A 23,191-nucleotide genomic window follows, 5' to 3' on the forward strand; every position below is an offset into this window, starting at 1 on the left:
GAGCCCACGCATTCAAGACCAGCCTAGGCAGCATAGTGAGACCCCATCTCTACAAAAAAAAATTAGCTGGGCGTGGTTCGCATACCTGTAGTCCCAGCTACTCAGGAGTCTGAAGTGGAAGATCACTTGAGCCTGAGAAGTCTAGGCTACAGTGTGCCATGATCTTGCCACTGCACTCCAGCCTGGGCAATAGAGCGAGACCCTGTCATAAAAAATACTTTTACTAAGCATTTTACTCAATTTTTATTTTTCACCTCCACCTCCTACCACATGTATTAAGAAAATGGGTGACATGTTGGTATATTGCCCACTCAAATTGCCTAAACTTTTTTCTGCTTAACAGTTTCTTTTCTGGCAAGAAGTCTTAGAGACATGGCTTATGGATGGCAATTTTCAAAATCTGGGTTTCTTATCTGTGAGATTTAAGCAAAGCCACTGATAGCTTGGTATGTGAACCTCCTAAAGTATTATTAATGAATGGTTGGTATAAGATGAGTAGTTGGTTCCAGACATCTACTAGATTGAATTGAAGTATATCTTACATATGAAGTATATCTTAATGAGAGGTTCATCAGAATTGTGAGAAATAAATTTTTAACTATACATGCCTTATAGATTAGAAACTGGTTTTAATATCATCAGTGATAATAAAAACAGTAGCTACCATTTATTGAGCGCTTACTGCATTGCCATGAATTGCTTTACATGTATCTCATATACTCCTCTCAGCAATCCTATGAAGTTGATAATAGAGCCCATTAAGAAACTTGACCAAAATCATCTTGTTATTAAGTGGTAGAACAATATTCAAATGTATATTTGTTTGACATGAAGACCCATGCTCTTCGCCTCTGTGCTACTATGTAATACTGACTCCAGATACTTGCTCATGGTGGTGAATTTAGAAATACAAGAAGGAACTTCCTTTTTTATAACACATTTCACACTTGTAATCACCTGTTCCATGTTTTTCCTCCACTAGGCTATAAATTCTTATGTTGTCTCTCCCTGTCCTCCACTAGCTTAGCTCTGTTTCCACAGCCCCCATGGCAGAATCTGTCACTCTGTATTTAATAGTTTGTTAAGCTTACCTATCTTCACCCCTGAATAGACAGACTACAAGCTGCACATGCAGAAGGATTCTATTTTACTTATTTTTCTATCTCTAGTACCTACCTAGCTCAAGTTCTAGCACATAGTAAGTGCTTAATAAGGACTGGATAGATGTAATTTCACTATTAAAATATATTTATTATTCCAACCTGGGCAATATAGTGAATCCCCTTCTCTACAGAAAATTTAAAAATTAGCCAGGCATGGTGGCACATGGCTGTGGTCCCAGCTGCTCAGGAGGCTGAGGCAGGAGGATCACTTGAGCCCCAGGAGGTTAAGGCTGCAGTGAACTATGATTATACCACTGCACTCCAGCCTGGGTGACAGAATAAGACCCTGTCTCTTAAACTAAGAAAATATATATATATTGTATACATATAATGTTTTATTTTCTTCTGTCTCTTCCTCATAAATTTGAGATCATACTGTGTAGACAATTTTGTCTATGATTTTTTTTTCTGTGAGCGTTTTCCCAGATTGTTATATATTCTTCCAAAACCTAGATTTTAAAACTTTCGTAAGAATGTATTATATATTCCTGTTAAACAAAAACAATAATAGAGTTCACCTGGAAAAATAAGACTAGCAGAAAGTAAATAGGAGTACTAAATAAGAGTAATGCAAACAAATGTGTCCTTCTAGATATAAAAATGTATTGCAGAGTTATGTATAGCACTGTCCCAGGAATAGATCAGTGGAATAGAATAGAAATTGCAGAAACAGACTGAAGTGCATATAAAAGAATTGAGTAAGGCCGGGCACAGTGGCTCAAGCCTGTAATCCCAACACTTTGGGAGGCTGAGGCAGGTGGATCAAGAGGTCAGGAGTTCGAGACCAGCCTGACCAACATGGTGAAACCCTGTTTCTACTAAAAATACAAAAATTAGCCGGGTGTGGTGGTGCACGCCTGTAATCCCAGCTACTTGGGAGGCTGAGGCAGGAGAATCGCTTGAACCCGGGAGGCGGAGGTTGCAGTGAGCCGAGATTGTGCCACTGCACTCTAGCCTGGGTGACAGAGTGAGACTCCATCTCAAAAAAAAAAGAGAATTGAGCATTGCTGGGCGTGGTGGCTCACGCCTATAATCTGTTGAGTCAGGCAGATCACAAGATCAAGAGTTCGAGACCAGCCTGGCCAACATTGTGAAACCCTGTCTCTACTAAGAATACAAAAATTAGCCAGGTGTGGTGGCGCATGCCTGTAATCCCAGCTACTCGGGAGGCTGAGGCAGGAGAATCACTTGAACCTGGGAGGCAGAGGTTCCAGTTAGCCGAGATCATGCCACTGCACTCCAGCTTGGGCGACAGAGCAAGACTCCATCTTGGGGAAAAAAATAAAGAAAGAATTGAGTGTTGGATAAGAGTAGCATTAGGTATTAGTGGGAAATGATTGGATTTTTCATTTAAGCGTTGTTGGGACAACTTGTTAACCATTTGGAAATAAAGCCTAACCTTTGTCATCTTAAACCATTGTAAATGAAACCTGACTATAAGTAGATTTACGGGAACATATATAGGAGTATATGATGTGCAGGGAGAGAAGGGAAGAATTAACTTTGAGAGCTACTTATTTAATCTGGTTAAAGGCAAAGACTGGTTTCTCCTTTTAGAATAAGTCATTGATAGCTTCCTCAAGGAGTTAAAAATTCAGTGCCTCCTATAGTGAAATAAAGGGATCTAGAAGTGTAGAATAAAATTTATTTTTGATAATAAATGATGATTGAAGCCCTGAAAATTATTCAAATGCTTTTGAAATGATTGGATAAAAAGCACATTGAATGATCTGAAAAATATAAGAAAGTACAGGTTAAGTATTTAAAAAGGGGGAGAAAAATAAGAGGTTGAATATTGTCATGACTTGGTGAATTTGAAGAAACTAATTTTGAAAAGCTCATAAGGATAGGAGAGGTGTAGTATAAAATGACAGGTAGGGATTGTAACTTTGGTACTACTTTTAAGAATTAATTCCAAACCCTAGACAATAAATCAATTACAAAAATGTTGTAATAATCAGGGGAGAAAACAACCAGGTCCTAGACCAGGTTAAAAATGGATAGAGAAAAGAAATTCAGGAGACTGATAACAAAGGAAGCACAGAGAGTGGAATCAAATGGCTAATAAATTTTCTGGAATTTCTTAGAAATTCCATTTAACCATATGATATGCTTAGCAGAAATTGAATAAAGATTGTTACCTTCATGTTATTTTTTTTTCTGGCTCTTAAAATGTGCTTGGGAGACAGAACAATAACTTAAAATTACAGCTTAGTTGAACATAAGGAATTTTTAGTTTTTGCCTTTTAATTTATGGCAAAAATGATAGACGCCTAATTCACACTGTTAAATTTTAGATGGTCTGTCTTCTGCTGATCCCAACTCTGATTGGAATGCACCAGCAGAAGAGTGGGGCAATTGGGTAGACGAAGAAAGAGCTTCACTTCTAAAGTCCCAGGAACCAATTCCTGATGATCAAAAGGTGAGTATAAGAGATTCCTGGGTGTTTATTTGTTAATGAAAGAGACAGGCTGGGCACAGTGGCTCACGCCTATAATTCCAGCACTTTGGGAGGTACTGTGGGAGGATTGCTTGAGCCCAGGAGTTCAAGGCCAGCCTGGGCAACATAGCGAGACCCCATCTCTATTTATAAAAATAAAATAAAGCAACTGAAGGAGAATTCTGGGTCACAGAGGCTGACACCAATTGAGAGCCTCAGGGAGGCAATAATCAATAGCATCAGAAACAGCAAACCCAAGTTTTGATAGGACTGGAGGAGAAATAGTGGATAATAGCAACACGTGGTATCAGGAATGGTTTTGCTAGGGTTGGGGGGTTGTATTTTAATGATAGGGAGATTTTGGTATAGGGTCAGCAGTCTTTTTTTCTTTCTTTTTTTTTTTTTTTTTTCGGAGACAGATTCTTGTTGTGCCGCCCAGGCTGGAGTGCAGTGGCATAATCTCAGCTCACTGCAACCTCTACCTCCTGTGTTCAAGCAGTTTTCCTACCTCAGACTCCTGAGTAGCTGGGATTACTAGCCCGACACTATGCCCGGCTAATTTTTGTATATTTAGTAGAGACGGGATTTCACCATGTTGGCAAAGCTGGTCTCCAACTCCTGACCTCAGGTGATCCGCTCACCTCAGCCTCCCAAAGTGCTGGGATTACAGGCGTAAGCCACCATGCCTGGCCTTTTTTTTTTATTTTTTATTTTTTTGAGATGGTGTCCTCAAACTCCTGGCCTCAAGTGACCCTCCTGCCTCAGCCTCTCAAAGTGCTGGGATTACATGTGTAAGCCACTGTGTCTGGCCTGCACAGTCTTTATTAAAAAGCCATACATTCTGATACAGCTAGTCAATTATATAGCAAGTAGCCATAGATTATATGGAAATGAATTTTATTTGTAGGAACTAATGCTGGGCTGTATTTGTAATTTGCCAACCCCTGTTTTAGCATGTCTGTCAATACAAAGGGAAAGGATCCGGAATAAACTAAAAAGTTAAACATAGGCTGGGCACAGTGGCATACACCTGGTAGTCCCAGCTATTCAGGAGGCTGAGGCAGGAGGATTGTTTGAACATAGCAAGACCCCATCTCTTAAAAAAGAAAAAAAAAAGAAAAAGTTAAATGAGAGGGAAGATTTGACTGATAAAGTAAGGTGCCAGAAGAGGATCAAGAAGCCTTTAACAAGTGGATGGATTGGTCTTTTTTTTTTTTTCTTTTTCTTTTTGAGATGGAGTTTTGCTCTGTCACTCAGGCTGGAGTTCAGTGATGCAATCTCAGCTCACTGCAATCTCCGCCTCCTGAGTTCAAGCAATTCTCGTGCCTCAGCCTCCCAGTAGCTGGGATTACAGGCACCCGCCACCATGCCCGGCTAATTTTTGTACTTTTACCATGTTGGTTTCACCATGTTGGTCAGGCTGGTTTCGAACTCCTGACCTCAAGTGATCCACCTGCCTCGGCCTCCCAAAGTGCTGGGATTACAGGCATGAGCCACCATGCCAGGCCTTTTTTTTTTTTTTTTTTTTTGAGATGGAGTTTCGCCCTGTCTCCCAGGCTGGAGTGCAGTGGCATGATCTCAGCTCTCTGCAACCTCCCCCTCCCAGGTTCAAGTGATTCTCCCTCCTCAGCCTCCTGAGTAGCTGGGATTACAGGCATGCATCACCATGCCCAGCTAATTTTTGTATTTTTAGTAGAGACGGGTTTTTGCCATGTTAGCCAGGCTGGTCTCAAACTCCTGACCTCAAGTGATCCACCCGCCTCGGCCTCCCAAAGTGCTGGGATTACAGGCATGAGCCACCATGCCAGGCATTTTTTTTTTTTTTTTTTTGAGATGGAGTTTCCCCGTCTCCCAGGCTGGAGTGCAGTGGCATGATCTCGGCTCTCTGCAACCTCCACCTCCCAGGTTCAAGTGATTCTCCCTCCTCAGCCTCCTGAGTAGCTGGGATTACAGGCATGCATCACCATGCCCAGCTAATTTTTGTGTTTTTAGTACAGACGAGTTTTTGCCATGTTAGCCAGGCTGGTCTCAAACTCCTGACCTCAAGTGATCTGCCCACCTCAGCCCCCCCAGAGTGCTGGGATTACAGGCGTGAGCCACTGCCCCCAGCCAGGATTGGTCTTTAAAACAGGATATAGGCCGGGCACAGTGGCTCCCACTTTGCGAGGCCAAGGTGGGTAGATCACAAGGTCAGGAGTTCAAGACCAGCCGGGCCAAGATGGTGAAACCCCGTCTCTGCTGAAAATACAAACATTAGCTGGGCATGGTGGCGGGCACCTGTAATCCCATCTACTCATGAGGCTGACTGAGGCAAAGAATTGCTTGAACCCAGGAGGCAGAGGTTACAGTGAGCCAAGGTTGTGCCACTGCACTCCAGCCTGGACAACATAGCGAGACTCCATCTCAAAAAAAAAAAAAAAACCACCAGATATAATACTAATGGTAGAAGGAGGGGTAAATAAATGTAGAGGAGGACAGTTAACAGGCAATGTGAAAGTCAACAGCGGGGAAAGGGGTTTTAGATTGGACCTACAAAAAGGCTTCTTAGTACAATATCTTAATATATAATACCTTAATACATAGTGATCATTCAGATGTTTGTTGGACATTTAACACAATAGAACCCATGAATGGAGTAAAGACTTTATCATACATCATAGGAATTCTTTTTCTGAATATATTCAGAGATTACCTTTTACATTTCTAAGCAAAAGTGAGCTGTCATCAAAATGTTCATCAGTTGGGGAATGGAAAGATGTGATATGTTTATACAATGGCATATTAGAAGTTAAAAATGAACTAAAGCTACAATGTTAGCATTATGAATGGAAACTCAACATGCTGAATGATGAGCAAGTTATAAAAAGATAGAATATGTCATTTATGTAACTTTTTATATGGATACAAATAAATTTATAGAAAAATTGATTGGATAGACACAGAAGTTGTTCACAATTTTGGTTACCATTAGGAAGGTACTGTGAAAATGGGATTGGGAAGCGGTATAAAGGAATTTGAAATTTATCAGTAATGTCCTTTTTATTTAAAGATGTAAAATACGTTTATCAAAATCTCAACTCTTTCATAGGAGTTAAAAGTTGTAGAGTTGATTTCAGTATCTTCCCATTAACAAAAATAGTATTTTGCCATGGGAAACTACATTTCTTGTATGATTGGATTATAATGAAGTGATAAGCTGACTGAAGAAAGTCCTTGTGACCTGAGTATCATTCATGGCACGTATCTGTTCATCATATGGCATTTTAATCATTACAAGACCTTGAAACAGCTTGTGGTGAAAACTTCTAGGGATGTTTCTCCACAACTTGTAGCCAGCCAGCCTAGACTGAAAATCTCTTAGCTAAGTTTGTGCCAGATTTTGTTTTGTTTTTCCATCTGCTTGTAATTTCTGTAAACTGGTAGTTCGTGAGACCACCAAAATCATTATAATGCCTATAGTGCTGAGCAGAGAAATAGCGGTTACTAGGATCATCTCTTCCTGTAAAGATAGTCTAGGAATCTAGGTTGTCATTTGTGAGAATAAACAAAAAGCATTTTTCCATAGAAAGTTAAACTACAGTGCTTACTTCAGCAGCACATACACTAAAATTGAGGCCAGGCGTGGTGGCTCACATTTGTAATCCCAGTACTTTGGGAGGCCGAGGTGGGCGGATCACCCGAGGTCGGGAGTTTGAGACCAGCCTGGCCAATGTGGTGAAACCCCGTCTCTACTAAAAATACGGAAAAAAAAAAATTAGCTGGATGTGGCAGTGTGCGCCTGTAATCCCAGCTACTTGGGAGGCTGAGGCACAAGACTCGCTTGAACTGGGAGGCAGAGGTTGCAGTGAGGCACTTCACTCCAGCCTGGGCAACAGAGTGAGACTATCTCAAAAAAAAAAAAAAAAATAGATAAGGCCGGGCGCGGTGGCTCACGCCTGTAATCCCAGCACTTTGGGAGGCCGAGGCGAGTGGATCACCTGAGGTCAGGAGTTTGAGACCAGCCTGACCAACAAGGTGAAACCCCATCTCTACTAAAAATAGAAAAATTAGCCGGGCATGGTGGTGCACACCTATAATTCTAGCTACTTGGGAGACTGAGGCAGGGGAATTGCTTGAACCTGGGAGGTGGAGGTTGCAGTGAGCCAAGATGGCACCATTGCACTCCAGCCTTGGCAACAGAGCAAGACTCCATCTCAAAAAAATAAATAGATAGATAGATAAGATACAGAGAAGATTGGCATGGCCTCTGCATCATTATGAATACTAACATAACAGTGCTAACTTGATAGGTATATTTTTGTCCTGCAGAATGCTATTTTCAATGACATGACCTCTCAAATTCAGTTTTTTAAATTAAACCTTTTATTTTGAGATAATTGTAGATTCAAATGCAGTTATAAGAAATAATATAGGCCAGGCACGGTGGCTCACGCCTGTAATCCCAGCACTTTGGGAGACCAAGGTAGGAGGATCACTTGAGCCCATGGTGTTTGAGACTAGTCTGTACAACATAGCAAGACCCTATCTCTAATAAAAAAAAAAAAAAGAAAGAAAGAAAGAAAAATCAGCCTGTAGTCCCAGCTCCTCAGGTGGCTAAGGCAAGAGGATCAGGAGGTCAAGGCTGTGCAGTGAGCCTTGATTGCACCACTGTACTCCAGCCTGGGCAACAGAGCGAGACCCTGTCTTGAAAAAAACAAAACAAACAAAACAAGGCAGGAATGAAACAGAGTGATCCCCTGTACCCCTTTTACCCAGTTTTCCCCAGTGGTAACATGTTAAAAAACCATAATACTGTACAGTAGCACAGTAGCCATCCCCACCGCTCCCCACCTCCACTTATACACGGGATACATTCCAAGACTCCCAGTGGGTGACTGAAACCACAGATAGTGTCAAACCCTAGGTATACTATGCTTTTTCCTATACATAACCTCTGATAAAGTTTAATTTGTAAATTAGTAAAGGATTAACAACAGTAATCATAAAACAGTTATAAAATTTACTGTAACAAAAGTTATGTGAGTGTGGTCTCTCTCACTTTCTGTTGTCTTTCAAAGTACTTTAATATCAGACTGAGGTTGACCACAGGTGACTGAAACTGCAGAAAGCAAAACTGCAAATAAGGGGGAACTACCTTTTCACAACTGGCGTGTTTGCATTGATGCAATCAAGATACAGAACATTTATCGTTTCAAGAATGTTTTATTAATGGAATTATAATATATATAACCTTTTGCTATGGTTCTTGTTTGTTCGTTTGATTGAGATGGAGTCTTGCTCTGTTACCCAGGCTGGAGTGCAGTGGCATGATCTCGGCTCACTGCAACCTCCACCTCCCAGGTTCAAGCAATTCTCCCATCTCAGCCTCCTGAGTAGCTGGGATTACAGGCGCATGCCACCAGGCCCAGCTAATTTTTTTATTTTTAGTAGAGACGGGGTTTCACCATAGTGGTCAGGCTGCTCTTGAACTCCTGACCTTAGGGGATCCACCTGCCTTGGCCTCCAAAGTGCTGGGATTACAGGCTTCAGCCACTGCTCCTGGCCTTGGTATGTTTTGTTTGTTTTTTTTTTTTTCACTCCACATAATTCTCTGGAGATTCATCCAGGTTGTTGTATGTGTCAGTAGTTGTACCTTTTTACTGCTGAGTGATATTCCATGGTCTGGATGTACCTCAGTTTCTTTAACCATTTACCTATTGAAGGACATTTGTGTCCTTTCCAGTTTGGGACTATTATGAATAAAGCTGCTAAATGTGTAGGTTTTCAGAAGTCTCTGTCTAAACATAAGCTTTCATTTCTCTAGGATAAATGCCCATATGTACAATCGCTGGGTGTTATGATAGTTGCATATTTTAGTATTCTAAGAAACTGGTTTTTCTGTATCCTCACCTAAATTTGCAGTTGTCACTGTTTTTTATTTTAGCAGTTCTGATAGGTGTATAGTGATAACCCATTGTGGTTTTAATATGCATTTCCCTAATAGCAAATGGAGTTGAGCTTTTTCCCATGGTTTCTTTGGCATCTGTGTATGTTCTTGGGTGAAATGTCTGTTCATGTCTTTTGCATATTTTCTAAGGGGAATTTTTTTTAAACTTGAGTGTTCCTTATATTATATTGTACAGATACTAGTTCCATGGATGGAACCATATGGCTTGCAAATATATTCCCCCATTGTGTAGCTTGTTATTTCATTCTCTTAACAGGGTCAAATAAATTTTAACACAAATTGCACTACATTTGAACTTCAAAATAAAGTAGAATTACCTATTCAGTGAGTTTTTATTTTTTTATTTTTATTTATTTATTTATTTTTGAGACGGAGTCTCACTCTTTTGCCCAGGCTGGAGTGCAGTGGAGTGATTTCGGCTCACTGCAAGTTCCGCCTCCCGGGTTCACGCCATTCTCCTGCTTTAGCCTCCCGAGTAGCTGGGACTACAGGCGCCTGCCATCACGCCCGGCTAATTTTTTTGTATTTTTAGTAGAGATGGGGTTTCACCATGTTAGCCAGGATGGTCTCGATCTCCTGACCTCGTGATCCGCCTGCCTCGGCCTCCCAAAGTGCTGGGATTACAGGCATGAACCACCGTGCCCAGCTTCAGTGAGTTTTTAAAACACTAAAGTTTACACAGCTCTCTACTTAGGTTGTAGTGAGTGATGGATGACGTAGACACACTGAGAGAATGAGGTTCCATGTATTTTGTTATTTTTTAAATATGTAGTTCTTGATCCATTTTATTACTTATTACTAGTTTTTATTTAGATTTTGGGAAATGAAGACTGTACCTAATGAATGAAATTATTTCATAATAATTTTCTAAATAATGGACACATAACCATTTGGTTCTCTTTAATATTTTTGCTTTTAACCTAAGGTCTCAGATGATGATAAAGAAAAGGGAGAGGGAGCTCTTCCAACTGGGAAATCCAAAAAGAAAAAAAAGAAAAAGAAGAAGCAAGGTGAAGATAACTCTACTGCACAGGTAAAATGTCAGAACAACAAGCATTCATTAAGCGCCTCTGGCTTAAAATGTGAAAAGATTATGTACAGATGCTAAAAATATATAGAGATAAAAGACAGTATGAGACATCATTTATTTGAAAAATCATAGACTTTTACATATTCAATACATTATATTGTAATAAAAATGTTATTGCTCAAAAAATTCGTGTTAAAGGTGTTGCTAAACTCAAAAATAAGTAAAATTCCAAATTATTCATGCATTTTTTTATTATATAATGGTGAAATGGGAAAAGAGATACAGTATTTTACACATACAAAAATTCCTTTTGAGTAACTGGAAGGTAACATTTAGCACACATAGAAAAACCATGTGTGTAACAAGTGGAGTCTTTCACTTGACTTTGAGTTTGCTGGTTATTTCACTTAGAAGTATCCTTTCCTGCTTTTTTGGCATCTACCCAACAGACATTTTCTCTTTCCATCACTCATACATTGCCTTTTCTTTCTTTTTCTTTGCTCTCCTATCTGGGGGAAAAAAAGTAAATTATAATAAAAATGAAGTCAGAGTTGAAATTTTAAGCTGGGCACAATGGCTCATGCCTGTAATCCCAGCACATTGGAAGGCTAAGGCAGGAGGATCACTTCAGTCCAGGAGCTTGAGACCAGCCTCGGCAACATGGCAAAACCCTGTCTCTACAAAAATTAGCTAGGCACGGTGGCATACGCTTGTAGCCCCAGCTACTCGGGAAGCTGAGGTGAGAGGATCACTTGAGCCCAGGAGGCAGAACTTGCAGTGAGCCAAAAATCACACTACTGTACTCCAGCCTGGGTCACAGAGCAAGACCCTGTCTCAAAAAAAAAAAAAAAAAAAGATATTTTAATTTCAGATGTATCAGATTATTAGGAACATGCATAGGTTTTTTTAAAGCACTAATACTGTTTGTTTATCTTTTTTTTTTTTTTATTTGAGACAGAGTCTTGTTCTGTTGCCCAGGCTGGAGTGCAGTAGTGCAGTCTCAGCTCATTGCAGCCTCTGCCTCCCGGGTTCAAGCGATTCTCCTGCCTCAGCTTCCCAAGTAGCTAGGATTACAGGCATGTGCCACCACGCCTGGCTAATTTTTGTATTTTAGTAGAGACAGGCTTTCGCCATGTTAGCCAGGGTGGTCTCAAGTGATCGGCCCAACTCAGCCTCCCAAAGTGCTGGGATTACAGGCATGAACCGCCGTGCCCAGCCTTATTTATTTATTTTTGAGACAGAGTCTCACTCTGTCACCCCGGCTGGAGTGCAGTGGCACAGTCTCACCTCACTGTAACCTCCCTCTCCCAGGTTCAAGTGATTCTCCTGCCTGAGCCTTCCAAGTAGCTGGAATTACAGGCATGAGCCACCACACCCAGCTAATTTTTGCATTTTTAGTAGAGAGGGGATTTCACCATGTTGGCCAGGCTGGTCTCAAGTGATCTGGCCTCGAGTGATCTTCCTGCCTCAGCCTCCCAAAGTGCTGGGATTACAGGTGTGAGCCACCACGCCCAGCCACTTACTGTTTTTGAAAGAAGTTTCTACATGGCTTTTTAAGGAAATATGTATTCAGTTATTTTTTATTGTGGGAAGCACAAACCCTCATAAATGATACAAGCTTATTATCAATACTTGCTTGCTTTTTCAGTAGTCAAAATGAATGGGCATTAAGGTTGTAGCATAGCTAAGATCAGTGGATATGAACAAACTAACACTATAATAGGTATGCTTTTCTTGTTAGCTGGAGCTGGTAGATGAGAAATGTTACATCTATCCTTTGTTAGTAATACTACCTGAAAACCATTTTAGCCAAGTTTTTCTTGAATTTCTTTGACTTTGAGTATTTACTAATAATGATTTAGTGGATTGTGGATTAGTTGAGCTCCTTTTAAAATAAATTTTGTAGGATAGATGTATTCTGAAATGTTTAACGTATTGGCAAAGGTCATTAACATGTGACTGTTTCTTTGGTATTCTGATTATCCTTTTTAAAATGTTCACTGTGTTTTTAAAAATATAATGAATAAGTATTCTAGGTTTAGAGTCAGATCTATATTCTGAATCTTGTTCTGTCATTTTTTTTTTACCTTGCACAAGTTACATAATTGCATAGGTTGTTTTGAGAATTTGATATCCATGAAGTTCTATGCTGAGTACATAGCACATATATCCTATTAATAAAAGGTTATGGTTGGGCGCGGTGGCTCACGCCTATAATCCCAGCACTTTGGGAGGCCACGGCGGTTGTATCACCTGAGGTTGGGAGTTCGAGACCAACCTGACCAACATGGAGAAACCCCGTCTCTGCTAAAAATACAGCATTAACTGGGCATGGTTGCATGCACCTGTAATCCCAGCTACTCAGGAGGCTGAGGCAGGAGAATCACTTGAACCCGGGAGGCGGAGATTGCAGTGAGCCAAGATCGTGCCATTGCACTCCAGCCTGGGCAACAAGAGTGAAACTCCATCTTAAAAAAAAAAGAAAGAAAAAAAAAGTTAGGCCGGGTGCGGTGGCTCATGCCTGTAATCCCAGCACTTGTGAGGCCGAGGCGGGTGGATCACAAGGTCAGGAGTTTGAGACCATCCTGGCCAACATGGTGAAACCCCGTCTCTACTGAAAATACAAAAATTAGCCGCACGTGGTAGCTGGCGCCTGTAGTCCCAGCTACTTGTGAAGTTGAGGCAGGAGAATCGCAGGTTGCAGTGAGCCAAGATTGTGCCACTACACTCCAGCCTGGGCAAGAGAGTGAGACTCTGTCTCAAAAAAAAATTATATTGTTTTTTCTCTTTTTGTTTTGTTTTGTTTGTTTGTTTTTTGAGACATTCCACTCTGTGGTGAGGCTGGAATGCAGTGGCTCCATCACAGCTCACTGCAGCCTCGACCTCCTGGGCTGAAGGGATGGATCCTCCTGCTTCAGCCTCCCAAGTAACTAGGACTACAGTTTTTTTATTTTTTTGTAGAGACAGAGTTTCCCTATGTTACCCAGGCTATCCCAAACACCTGGGCTCAAACAGTCCTCCTGCCTTGGCTCCCAAAGTGCTGGGATTACAGATGCAAGCTACCGCACCAAACCCAAAGTCCTTTTTGGTGTTCGTGTGTGGCTGATGGGGTCTTTCACTGTTGAGTTCAACTTAGGATGGAAATAAATTGATGTCTTCTGACTTTGTAAGATTGCAAAACTTTGAAAAACTTTGTAAGATTACAGACTTCACCCACATACTTCCAAAGCTACCTGCTCAGCCTAAATATATAGAAAATTTTGACTATCTAAACCCACTACTATACTGAATAACTATCATAAAATAGAACATCAGTGTCAGAAGAACATTAAGATCATCTTAGCCATTTGTTTAAAAGAACGGCCATTTTATATGGATGCATTTGCCAAAGAAAAATACAGTAATCCTTCTATTTAATATATTCTAGTTCATGTTTACTTTACATATAATTTACTAAGCATATAATGTGCTCTAGAATTATTTTGCCGAAACTTCATAAAAGTTTGAAAGTCTAAGAATGGAAATCTTGCTGCCCTGATGTCCTGTGGTGTTTGGCATGTGCCCTCCTGTCTCCTGACTAATCATAGTGGCATGAGGCCCACGCCACCCAAACCTTTCACTTTCCAAAGAGCTAGCCATCCTCCACCCTGTGCCATGGTGTCCTAGCCTGTCTGCGTTTGTTAGTGGTGATATTCTTTATGTATAATAAATTTTTATGCCCCCCCCCCAAAAAATGGAAATCTTAAAGCTTATGTGAGTTTTTAGAAATTATTAGGGCAAATTTTACTTTACAGTTGAGGAAACAGGTTTAGGGAAACTAAATGACTTGTCCCTGAGATTGTTTGTTTGTTTGTTTGTTTTTGAGACAAGGTCTCACTCTGTCACCCAGGCTGGAGTGCAGTGGCGCGATCTTGGCTCACTGCAACCTTCACCTCCCAGGTTCAAGCAACTATCATGTATCAGCCTCCCAAGTAGCTGGGATTACAGGCGTGTACCACCATTACCAGATAATTTTTGTATTTTTAGTAGAAACAGGGTTTCACCATGTTGGCCAGACTGGTCTTGAACTCCTGACCTCAAGTGATCCACCCACCTTAGCCTCCCAAAGTGCTGGGATTACAGGCATGAGCCACCGCACCCGGCCTAATTTTTGTATTTTTAGTAGAGATAGGGTTTCACCATGTTGCCCAGGCTGGAGTGCAGTGGCGAGATCTGCAAACTCCGCCTTCCAGGTTCAAGTAATTGTCATGCCTCAGCCTCCCAAATAGCTGGGATTACAGGCGTGCGCCACCACACCCAGCTAATTTTTGTATTTTTATTACAGACAGGGTTTCACCATGTTGGCCAGGCTGGTCTCGAACTCCTGACCTCAGGTGATCTGCCTGCCTCAGCCTCCCAAAGTGCTGGGATTACAGGCGTGAGCCACTGCACCCAGCTATCCCTGAGATTTTGTAGCTAGACTGTGGCATGGCCAAAATTGGAATTTTCTGTCTATACCCTTTCTACTATGTAAGCTTGATTTATCTAGAAAATTAACTTATGTATAAACATTTTATTCCTTGAAGTTGTTAAGTGAAGTGTTTTTTGTGGGTTTTTTTTTTTGTTTTTTTTTTGAGACAGAGTTTTCCTCTGTTGCCCAGGCTGGAGTGCAATGGTGCGATCTTGGCTCACTGCAACCTTCACCTCCCAGGCTCAAGCAATTCTCATACCTCCTCCCGAGTAGCTGGGATTAAAGGCATGCACCACCATGCCTGGCTAATTTTTGTAGTTTTGTAGTTTTGGGTTTTTTTTTTTTTTTTGAGACAGAGTCACCCAGCCTGGAGTACAGTGGTGTGATCACAGTCCACTGCAGCCTCCATCTCTCAGGCTCAAGTAGTCCTCCCTGCTCAGCCTCCTGAGTAACTGGGACTACATGTATACACCACCACATGTAACTAATTTTTGTATTTTTGTAGAGACAGGGTTTCACCATGTTGCCCAGGCTGGTCTCAAATTCCTGAGCTCAAGCAGTTCACCCACCTCCGCCTCCCAGAGTGCTGGGATTACAGCCATACACCACCATAGATTTTAATTAATGAAGAATGAATGCTTTATATAATCTAATAGGTTATTTTTCTCTATAGGACACAGAAGAATTAGAAAAAGAGATTAGAGAAGAGCTTCCAATGAATACCTCTAAAACCCGTCCAAAACAGGAGAAAGCTTTTTCCTTGAAGACCATAAGCACTAGTGATCCAGCCGAAGTACTCGTCAAAAATAGCCAGGTAATTTTTAAGAATAATAAAGTTGCCGGGCGCGGTGGCTTACGCCTGTAATCCCAGCACTTTGAGAGGCCAAGGCGGGCAGGTCATGAGGTCAGGAGTTCAAGAGCAGCCTGGCCAACATAGTGAAACCCCGTCTCTACTAAAAATACAAAAATTAGCCGGGCACGGTGACAGGAGCCTGTAACCCCAGCTACTTCGGAGGCTGAGGCAGGAGAATTGCTTGAACCTGAGAGGCGGAGGGTGCAGTGAGCCGAGATCACTCCACTGCACTCCGGCCTAGGCAACAGAGCAAGACACTGTCTCAAAAAAAAAAAAGAATAATAAAGTTTTGTTGACTCAAGTATTTTATCATAAATAATGTTTTAAGCACTGTGCTAAGCATTTAAAATATAATGACTAATTTAGTCTTCAAAACAATCCCAAGAGAAAGGTGAGACGCATTTTATAAATGAAGCTAGAGAAGTTGAATAACTTGCCCAGAGTCATATAACTATCAGTAGTGAAATCAAGAACCACACTGTACTGTATTTTCTCCTGCTAAATATCTAGGCATACAAGGGATAGACAGCTTAGACATAGAGAAAATATGAGTGGTTTCATTTTCCCCCAATATATGTACATAATATGACTATGGTTCAGCCTCCCAAAATGGAACATTTGTTTAAAACTTGGTTATAGGCTCTTGAATGATGTGCCTTCTATGGAAAGTATCTGTATGGCAGAAGGGACCATTTTACAAAAGGCCTAGGTTGGTGACACAAAATCTGATTTCTAATTGGGTAAATTAATTACATCATATAAATTCAGGGCTGGGTGTGGTGGCTCACGCCTGTAATCCCAGCACTTTGGGAGGCCGAGGTGGGTGGATCACAAGGTCAGGAGTTTGAGACCAGCCTGGCCAATATGGTGAAACCCTGTCTCTACTAAAAATACAAAAATTGGCCAGGTGTGGTGGCAGGTACCTGTAATCCCAGCTACCCAAGAGGCTGAGGCAGGAGAATCACTTGAACCCAGGAGGCGGAGGTTGCAGTGAGCCAAGATCACGCCACTGCACTCCAGCCTGGGCAACAAAGTGAGACTCCATCTCATAAATAAGCAACCAGGTGCAGTGGCTCAGGCCTGTAATCCCAACACTTCGGGAGGCCAAGGCAGGAGGATCGCTTGAGTCCAGGAGTTTGAGACCAGCCTGGGCAACATGGCTAGACTCAGTATTTACAAAAAGCACAAAAATTAGCTGGGTGTAGTGGTGTGTGCTTGTAGTCCCAGCTACTCGGGAGACTGAGTGGGAAGACCACTTGAGCCCAGGAGGTCGAGGCTGCAGTCAGCTGTAATTGCGCCACTGCACTCCAGCCTGGGTGACAAAGTGAGACTTTGTAAAGAAGAATATATATATATATATATATTTATTTATTTATTTATTTATTTATTTATTTATGTGTGTGTGTATAATAAATAGCAAAGGGTCTATTTGACTTTTTTTTTTTTTTTTTTTTTGAGACAGAGTCTTGCTCTATTGCCCAGGCTGGAGTGCAGTGACGCAATCCGCAATCTCGGCTCGCTGCAACCTCTACCTCCTGGGTTCAGGCGATTTTCCTACCTCAGCCTCCCAAGTAGCTGGGATTACAGGTGCACGCCACCACCCCTGGCTAATTTTTGTATTTTTAGTAGAGATGGGGTTTCACCTTGTTGGCCAGGCTAGTCTCAAACTCCTGACCTCAAGTGATCCACCTGCCTCAGCCTCCCAAAGTACTGGGATTACAGGCATGAGCCACCACGCCTGGCCTCTGTTTGATATTTTTATATTAAATCATTTTCAGAAGCCATCTTATGAAGAAGATTTGATCCGTTCTGTGACTTAATGTAGATAAATGAGAGAACAAAGGGGAAAAGGAGATTAAAAATAAGTAACAATAAAACTTCTGGATATGAAATAAATACAGGGAACACTAAGAAAGGTAAAGAAACTAGGCAACATAAATACAACCTCAGGGCCAGCCACGGTGGCTCACGCCTGTAATCCCAGCACTTTGGGAGGTTGAGATGGGTAGATCACTTGAGCTCAGGAGTTCAAGACCAGCTGGGCAGAATGATGAAACCCCCGTCTCTACCAAAAATACAAAAAAGTAACTGGATGTGGTGGTGTGCACCTGTGGTCCCAGGTACTTGGGGGACTGAGGTGGGAGGATCATGTGAGCCCAGGAGGTGGAGGTTGCAGTGAATGAAGATCACACCACTACACTCCAGCCTGGGTGACAGAGTGAGACCCTGTCACACACACACACAAAAATACAACTTCAGATACCTGGAATAGGAAGAAGGAATCCTAGTAATTACTTGGGCTCACACCATTTCCTCTTGTATCCTTATCCCATTTTGCTTTCTCGAATCTATGGGCCCTGGAAGAATAGGGGCAAGAGAAGCATTACTTACCCTTCTTTCTATGTTCAGGATAATGATCACAGATAGAGCTAATAGGTGAAATGATCTACTCATCTCTCATAACCCGAAGGCACTCCAAATTACTGACGTTCTTATCATTACCAGGTCCTGATCATTTATTAATGGATATGCTTCAGTGAGGCAAATCAGTTAGTTTACCTCCTTTCTGCTTCCAGGCTGTAGAGAAGTAAGGCTCAAGAATCTAGGCTCTGCCTTAAGCATTCTAATTTCACTACCAGACTGGATAAAACACTGAAAATTTGTACCTGAGTGTTACCAGTTGCTTGAGTCAGTAGGACTGGTAACCACAGTGTGCTTGTAGGAAACAGAAGCTGTTGCTGCTGCTATTTGAGAAATTCTTACCTGTTGGGAAGGAGATTAGGAGTTGTCATCTACTGGTAGTTCAGAAGTTAGCTATTTTCCTTCTGTTTTTCACAAAAATTGTTGAAGCGTTCTGAGTTGGTGGAAATGGACAACAACCAATGAATCACTAACAAGTATAAAATCAGCCATTCTCAGTGGTTCACGCCTATAATCCCAGCTACTCAGGAGGTTGAAGTGGGAGGATTGCTTGAGCCCAGGAGGTCAAGGCTGCAGTGAGCTGTTTTGTGCCTCTGCACTCTAGGCTAGGCCATAGAGCGATACTCTGTCTCAAAAAAGAAAAGCATAAAATCATCTTATTTATATGAAACTTAAGAATATAAAAGGCCGGGCGTGGTTGCTCATGCCTGTAATCCCAGCACTTTGGGAGGCTGAGGCAGGCAGATCACGAAGTCAAGAGATCGAGACCATCCTGGCTAACACAGTGAAACCTTGTCTCTACTAAAAACACAAAAAAAATTAGCCGGGCATGGTGGCACATGCCTGTAGTCCAGCTACTCAGGAGGCTGAGGCAGGAGAATCATTTGAACCCGGGAGGCGGAGGTTGCAGTGAGCCAAGATTGTGCCACTGCACTCCATCCTGGGCAACAGAGCGAGACTCCACCTCAAAAAAAAAGCTAATGAAAAATTATTCATTTCTATTTGAAATTCAGTAGACATTTTATAATTTCATACCTTCATTTTTATCTCAACATATATTCATAAATGTTGTAGGTGATGATTGATTTGGCTGTATCACTAGAGGGCAGGTATGAGTTACATTGTTTATCTGGAAACCATATTAGTGTTGAATTGCTGCTAAACCACCTCTTGGTATTACTGTGATATTTAAACTTTATTTGAAAATTTCACCAAAAAACCTGAGATGATTTTTTCCTAAAATAGCCTATCAAGACTCTTCCACCTGCTACTTCTACCGAGCCATCTGTAATCTTATCAAAAAGTGATTCTGACAAGAGCTCTTCCCAAGTGCCGCCAATACTACAAGAGACAGATAAATCCAAGTCAAATACCAAGCAAAATAGTGTGCCTCCTTCACAGAGTAAGTAATCCTCATTTTTTGTTCCTTTGTACTGTTTACATTTTTCATGTGTTAAGGTTCTGATCTTAAAAGTCTAGTGGAGGCCAGGCGCAGTGGCTCACGCCTGTAATCCCAGCACTTTGGGAGGCCGAGGCGGGCAGATCACGAGGTCAGGACATCAAGACCATCCTGGCTAACATGGTGAAACCCCGTCTCTACTAAAAATACAAAAAATTAGCCAGGTGTGGTGGCGGGTGCCTGTAGTCCCAGCTACTCGGGAGGCTGAGGCAGGAGAATGGCGTGAACCCGGGAGGCAGAGCTTGCAGTGAGCCAAAATCGCGCCACTGCACTCCAGCCTGGGCAACAGAGCGAGACTCTGTCTCAGAAAAAAAAAGTCTAATGGATTAATAAGAGTAACCCTTTCTTCCTTTGAAAATGCTAAATTCCGCCGGGTGCGGTGGCTCACGCCTGTAATCCCAGCACTTTGAGAGGCTGAGGCGGGCGGATCACTAGGTCAGGAGATCGAGACCATCCTGGCTAACATGGTGAAACCCCGTCTCTACTAAAAATACAACAAATTAGCTGGGCGTGGTGGCGGGCACCTGTAGTCCCAGCTACTCGGGAGGCTGAGGCAGGAGAATGGCGTGAACCCGGGAGGCGGAGCTTGCAGTGAGCCGAGATCATGCCACTGCACTCCAGCCTGGGCGACAGAGCAAGACTCTGTCTCAAAAAAAAAGAGAAAATGCTAAATTTTTTGGACGTTTGTCTACTTAAGTTGTGAAGGCCAAGTTGTTAAAATAACTGAAGGAGGCTGGGTGCCGTGCCTCACACCTGTAATCCCAGCACTTTGGGAGGCTGAGGCGGGTGGATCACTTGAGGTCAGAAGTTCAAGACCAGCGTGGCCAACATGGCGAAACCCCGTCTCTACTAAAAATACAAAAATTAGCTGGGTGTGCTGGCCAAACATCTGTAATCGCAGCTACTCGGGAGGCTGAGGCAGGAGAATCGCTTGAACGCGGGAGGCGGAGGTTGTAGTGAGCCAAGATTGCGCCATTGCACTCCAGCCTGGGTGACAGAGCAAGACTCAATAAATAAATGATCAATCTATCTTATCTATTTCTGAAGGACAGAATACATTGCTGAGAACAGAGAGGGGGAACTTTCATGCCTGCCTGCTTGTCTATGTGGTCCCTCTCCCTTTTTCTCTGCACATGTTCTTGAGGCTACAAATTATTCTATGCTTTTTTTACTCCTTTACTCTCTTCAGCTACCTTTAGTATCCATTTTACCCATTTTTCTCTTTTATTAGTTAGGTTGAGCCATATTAAATAACAGTTTTTTTGGGTCAAAACTGGTTGAATATCAGCAGTTCCATATAGTTCAACCTAATAATACCATTGAAAGGAAAGGAGGGAAGAAGACATAGAATAACTTAAAATATATAACGAGGGCTTGAAAACTTAAACATAAAATTTGAGTATTTAAAAACATTGTTTCATAGTTACTACTTTTATATTATTGAGACGTAACAGTATTTACCATCCTCCTAATTTTTTTCTTCGTTTTCCCCCCTTTTCTTTTTTAGCCAAGTCTGAAACTAGCTGGGAATCTCCCAAACAAATAAAAAAGAAGAAAAAAGCCAGACGAGAAACGTGAAATTTTTTTTCCTGAATTGGACATGTGTTTGCAAACACTGTCTTGAAGATTATGCTGTTTATGCAATAATTTGTGAACATGTACAGAGTTTTATATAAATTTAAACCAATTTTTAAAACAAAACTGCGGACACAACCACCATAAAAATGGAATCAAAAGAAAGTTAATTTATGAAATTAAGAGGTCAGCAGAATATACTCAGTGATGGAAGACACTTGGGAAAGTCTTTTTAATAGAACAAGAACGATCTTAATTTAAGAATATTATCCTGGTTTAACAACAGTGCCCTGTTTACAACAGATTGTGCCCTATCTCATCTGCAGCCGAGGAATAAAGGATTCTGATTAGAAAGAGGGTTGCCTACAGATTAGTAAGCAATTCCTTGGATCTTATGCACAGAACTTGTACCATTTGAATCTGTTTTATGCTTAAATCAAAGTGCTTTGATCAAATGCATAACCTGCCATATCTTTACATATTTGTTGGTAGCAATTTGTATTAAAGAAATCACAAGTGCAAATAAAAAGTCATTTATCATTTGTTTAACTAAACTGTCATGGTTTAGTTTACAATTTTTAAAAAGTTCTTAAAATACTGAAAATGCAGTTGACACTTGTGTATGGCTTATGAAGTTATTTTTGATAGTCTTACATTACTTGAATTGTTCAAAGTACAGTATATTTTAAATTAAGAAAAGTGAACTATATGTATTTGTTTTATACATTTAAGGCTTAGACTCATGAATAATGCTATTGTTTATGATTTGAAAACTTTCAGGCAAAATCCAATTTACATTTTTCCCTTCCCTAGCAATTACTTTTTTCCAGCTTCAACTCTTCTTAGTTACTAATACTTTTTTGATTTAAAAATGAAATCATTCACAAACTTTTGGTATATGATGGAGAATGAAAAACTAGAGTCAGACAGCTTTAATTGACATTGTCAAGACCTCCAGTTATCAGGAATACATTTTTTTACTGCCTTAACCTGTAGTGCGTAGAATATGCATCAATTTCTTGAAGGGGATTCATGTTTTTATAAGAATTTTCATGTAATTATTGCAATTGTGGTCAAATAAGGAACGTTTCCTGCTTGAAATTATATTGATTTAAATGATGTGTGAGATGTTTCACCATTTTCAGGCACTGTGTAATTCTATTGTAATAAACTGGCAGGTATCTTTGTAACTATAAATAGTGCATGCTCAGCCATGTACACTGTAAATAGCCTTTACCAAACGTGTTTGACAAGGACCATAATTAACATCACTTAGTGAATTGTGATAAAGAAAAAAAAGCCATGATTTATTCGATGTGATTGGCTTGTTTTTATGTGGCGCCAAGAACGAACCTGTTTAACAGCTGTAACCAATGGTACTGATCTATCCATCCAATGTTGTCAGTATATTTGACTGTGGTTCAACAGTATTGCGTTGTCAGACTAGGAAAGCTAAACAAACAAAATGGTTTTAGTTTTGCTGAAGACTGGCCTTATTAATGGACAGCTTTCCTAACAAGAGATTATTAACTTTTATCAGGTGTTAACATCTGTTTCAGGAACATGGCAGTATGTTTACATGTCAGAAGTTTTGTTTAATTCTATGGTATTTCTAAATTGACTTGTTTAAATAAATTCAGCAAATGGATAGCATTGTTTTTTATTTGCTTCAATATGGGGGTAGATAATAGCTAAAGAGCCAAGGATGAATTTCTTCAAATAACTTTATTCTGTTAGCTTTACATAGGTGTTGGAGGATTCCTAAGGTGTCAGCATTTTGTAAAGGTACCACAAAGGAGAATTTGATAGGGAATCTAATTTTAGAATGTGCCAAATGGTCTGTGCTCAACAAT

At 41.0% G+C, this 23,191-nt stretch overlaps 1 protein-coding gene across 10 annotated transcripts in view; it reads left to right on the plus strand.

The window, feature by feature from the left end:
* MTDH (metadherin) overlaps positions 1-22,986 on the plus strand; it is an 82,900-nt gene extending 59,914 nt beyond the window's left edge. For 7 of the 10 annotated variants that reach the window (XM_001147548.6, XM_016959711.4, XM_009455692.5 and 4 more), the window contains 5 exons: positions 3,461-3,585; positions 10,476-10,583; positions 15,704-15,844; positions 19,550-19,706; positions 21,271-22,986. In XM_001147548.6, coding sequence (XP_001147548.1) covers positions 3,461-3,585; positions 10,476-10,583; positions 15,704-15,844; positions 19,550-19,706; positions 21,271-21,341 — 602 coding nt within the window. In that variant the 3' untranslated portion in view covers positions 21,342-22,986. The remainder of the gene's footprint in view (positions 1-3,460; positions 3,586-10,475; positions 10,584-15,703; positions 15,845-19,549; positions 19,707-21,270) is intronic. The other 3 variants (XM_016959714.4, XM_009455693.5, XM_054656916.2) reach the window with 1 other exon arrangement.
* Positions 22,987-23,191: the final 205 nt, after the last annotated feature.

Source organism: Pan troglodytes, chromosome 7 (assembly GCF_028858775.2).
Source record: "Pan troglodytes isolate AG18354 chromosome 7, NHGRI_mPanTro3-v2.0_pri, whole genome shotgun sequence".
Lineage (NCBI taxonomy): Eukaryota > Metazoa > Chordata > Mammalia > Primates > Hominidae > Pan > Pan troglodytes.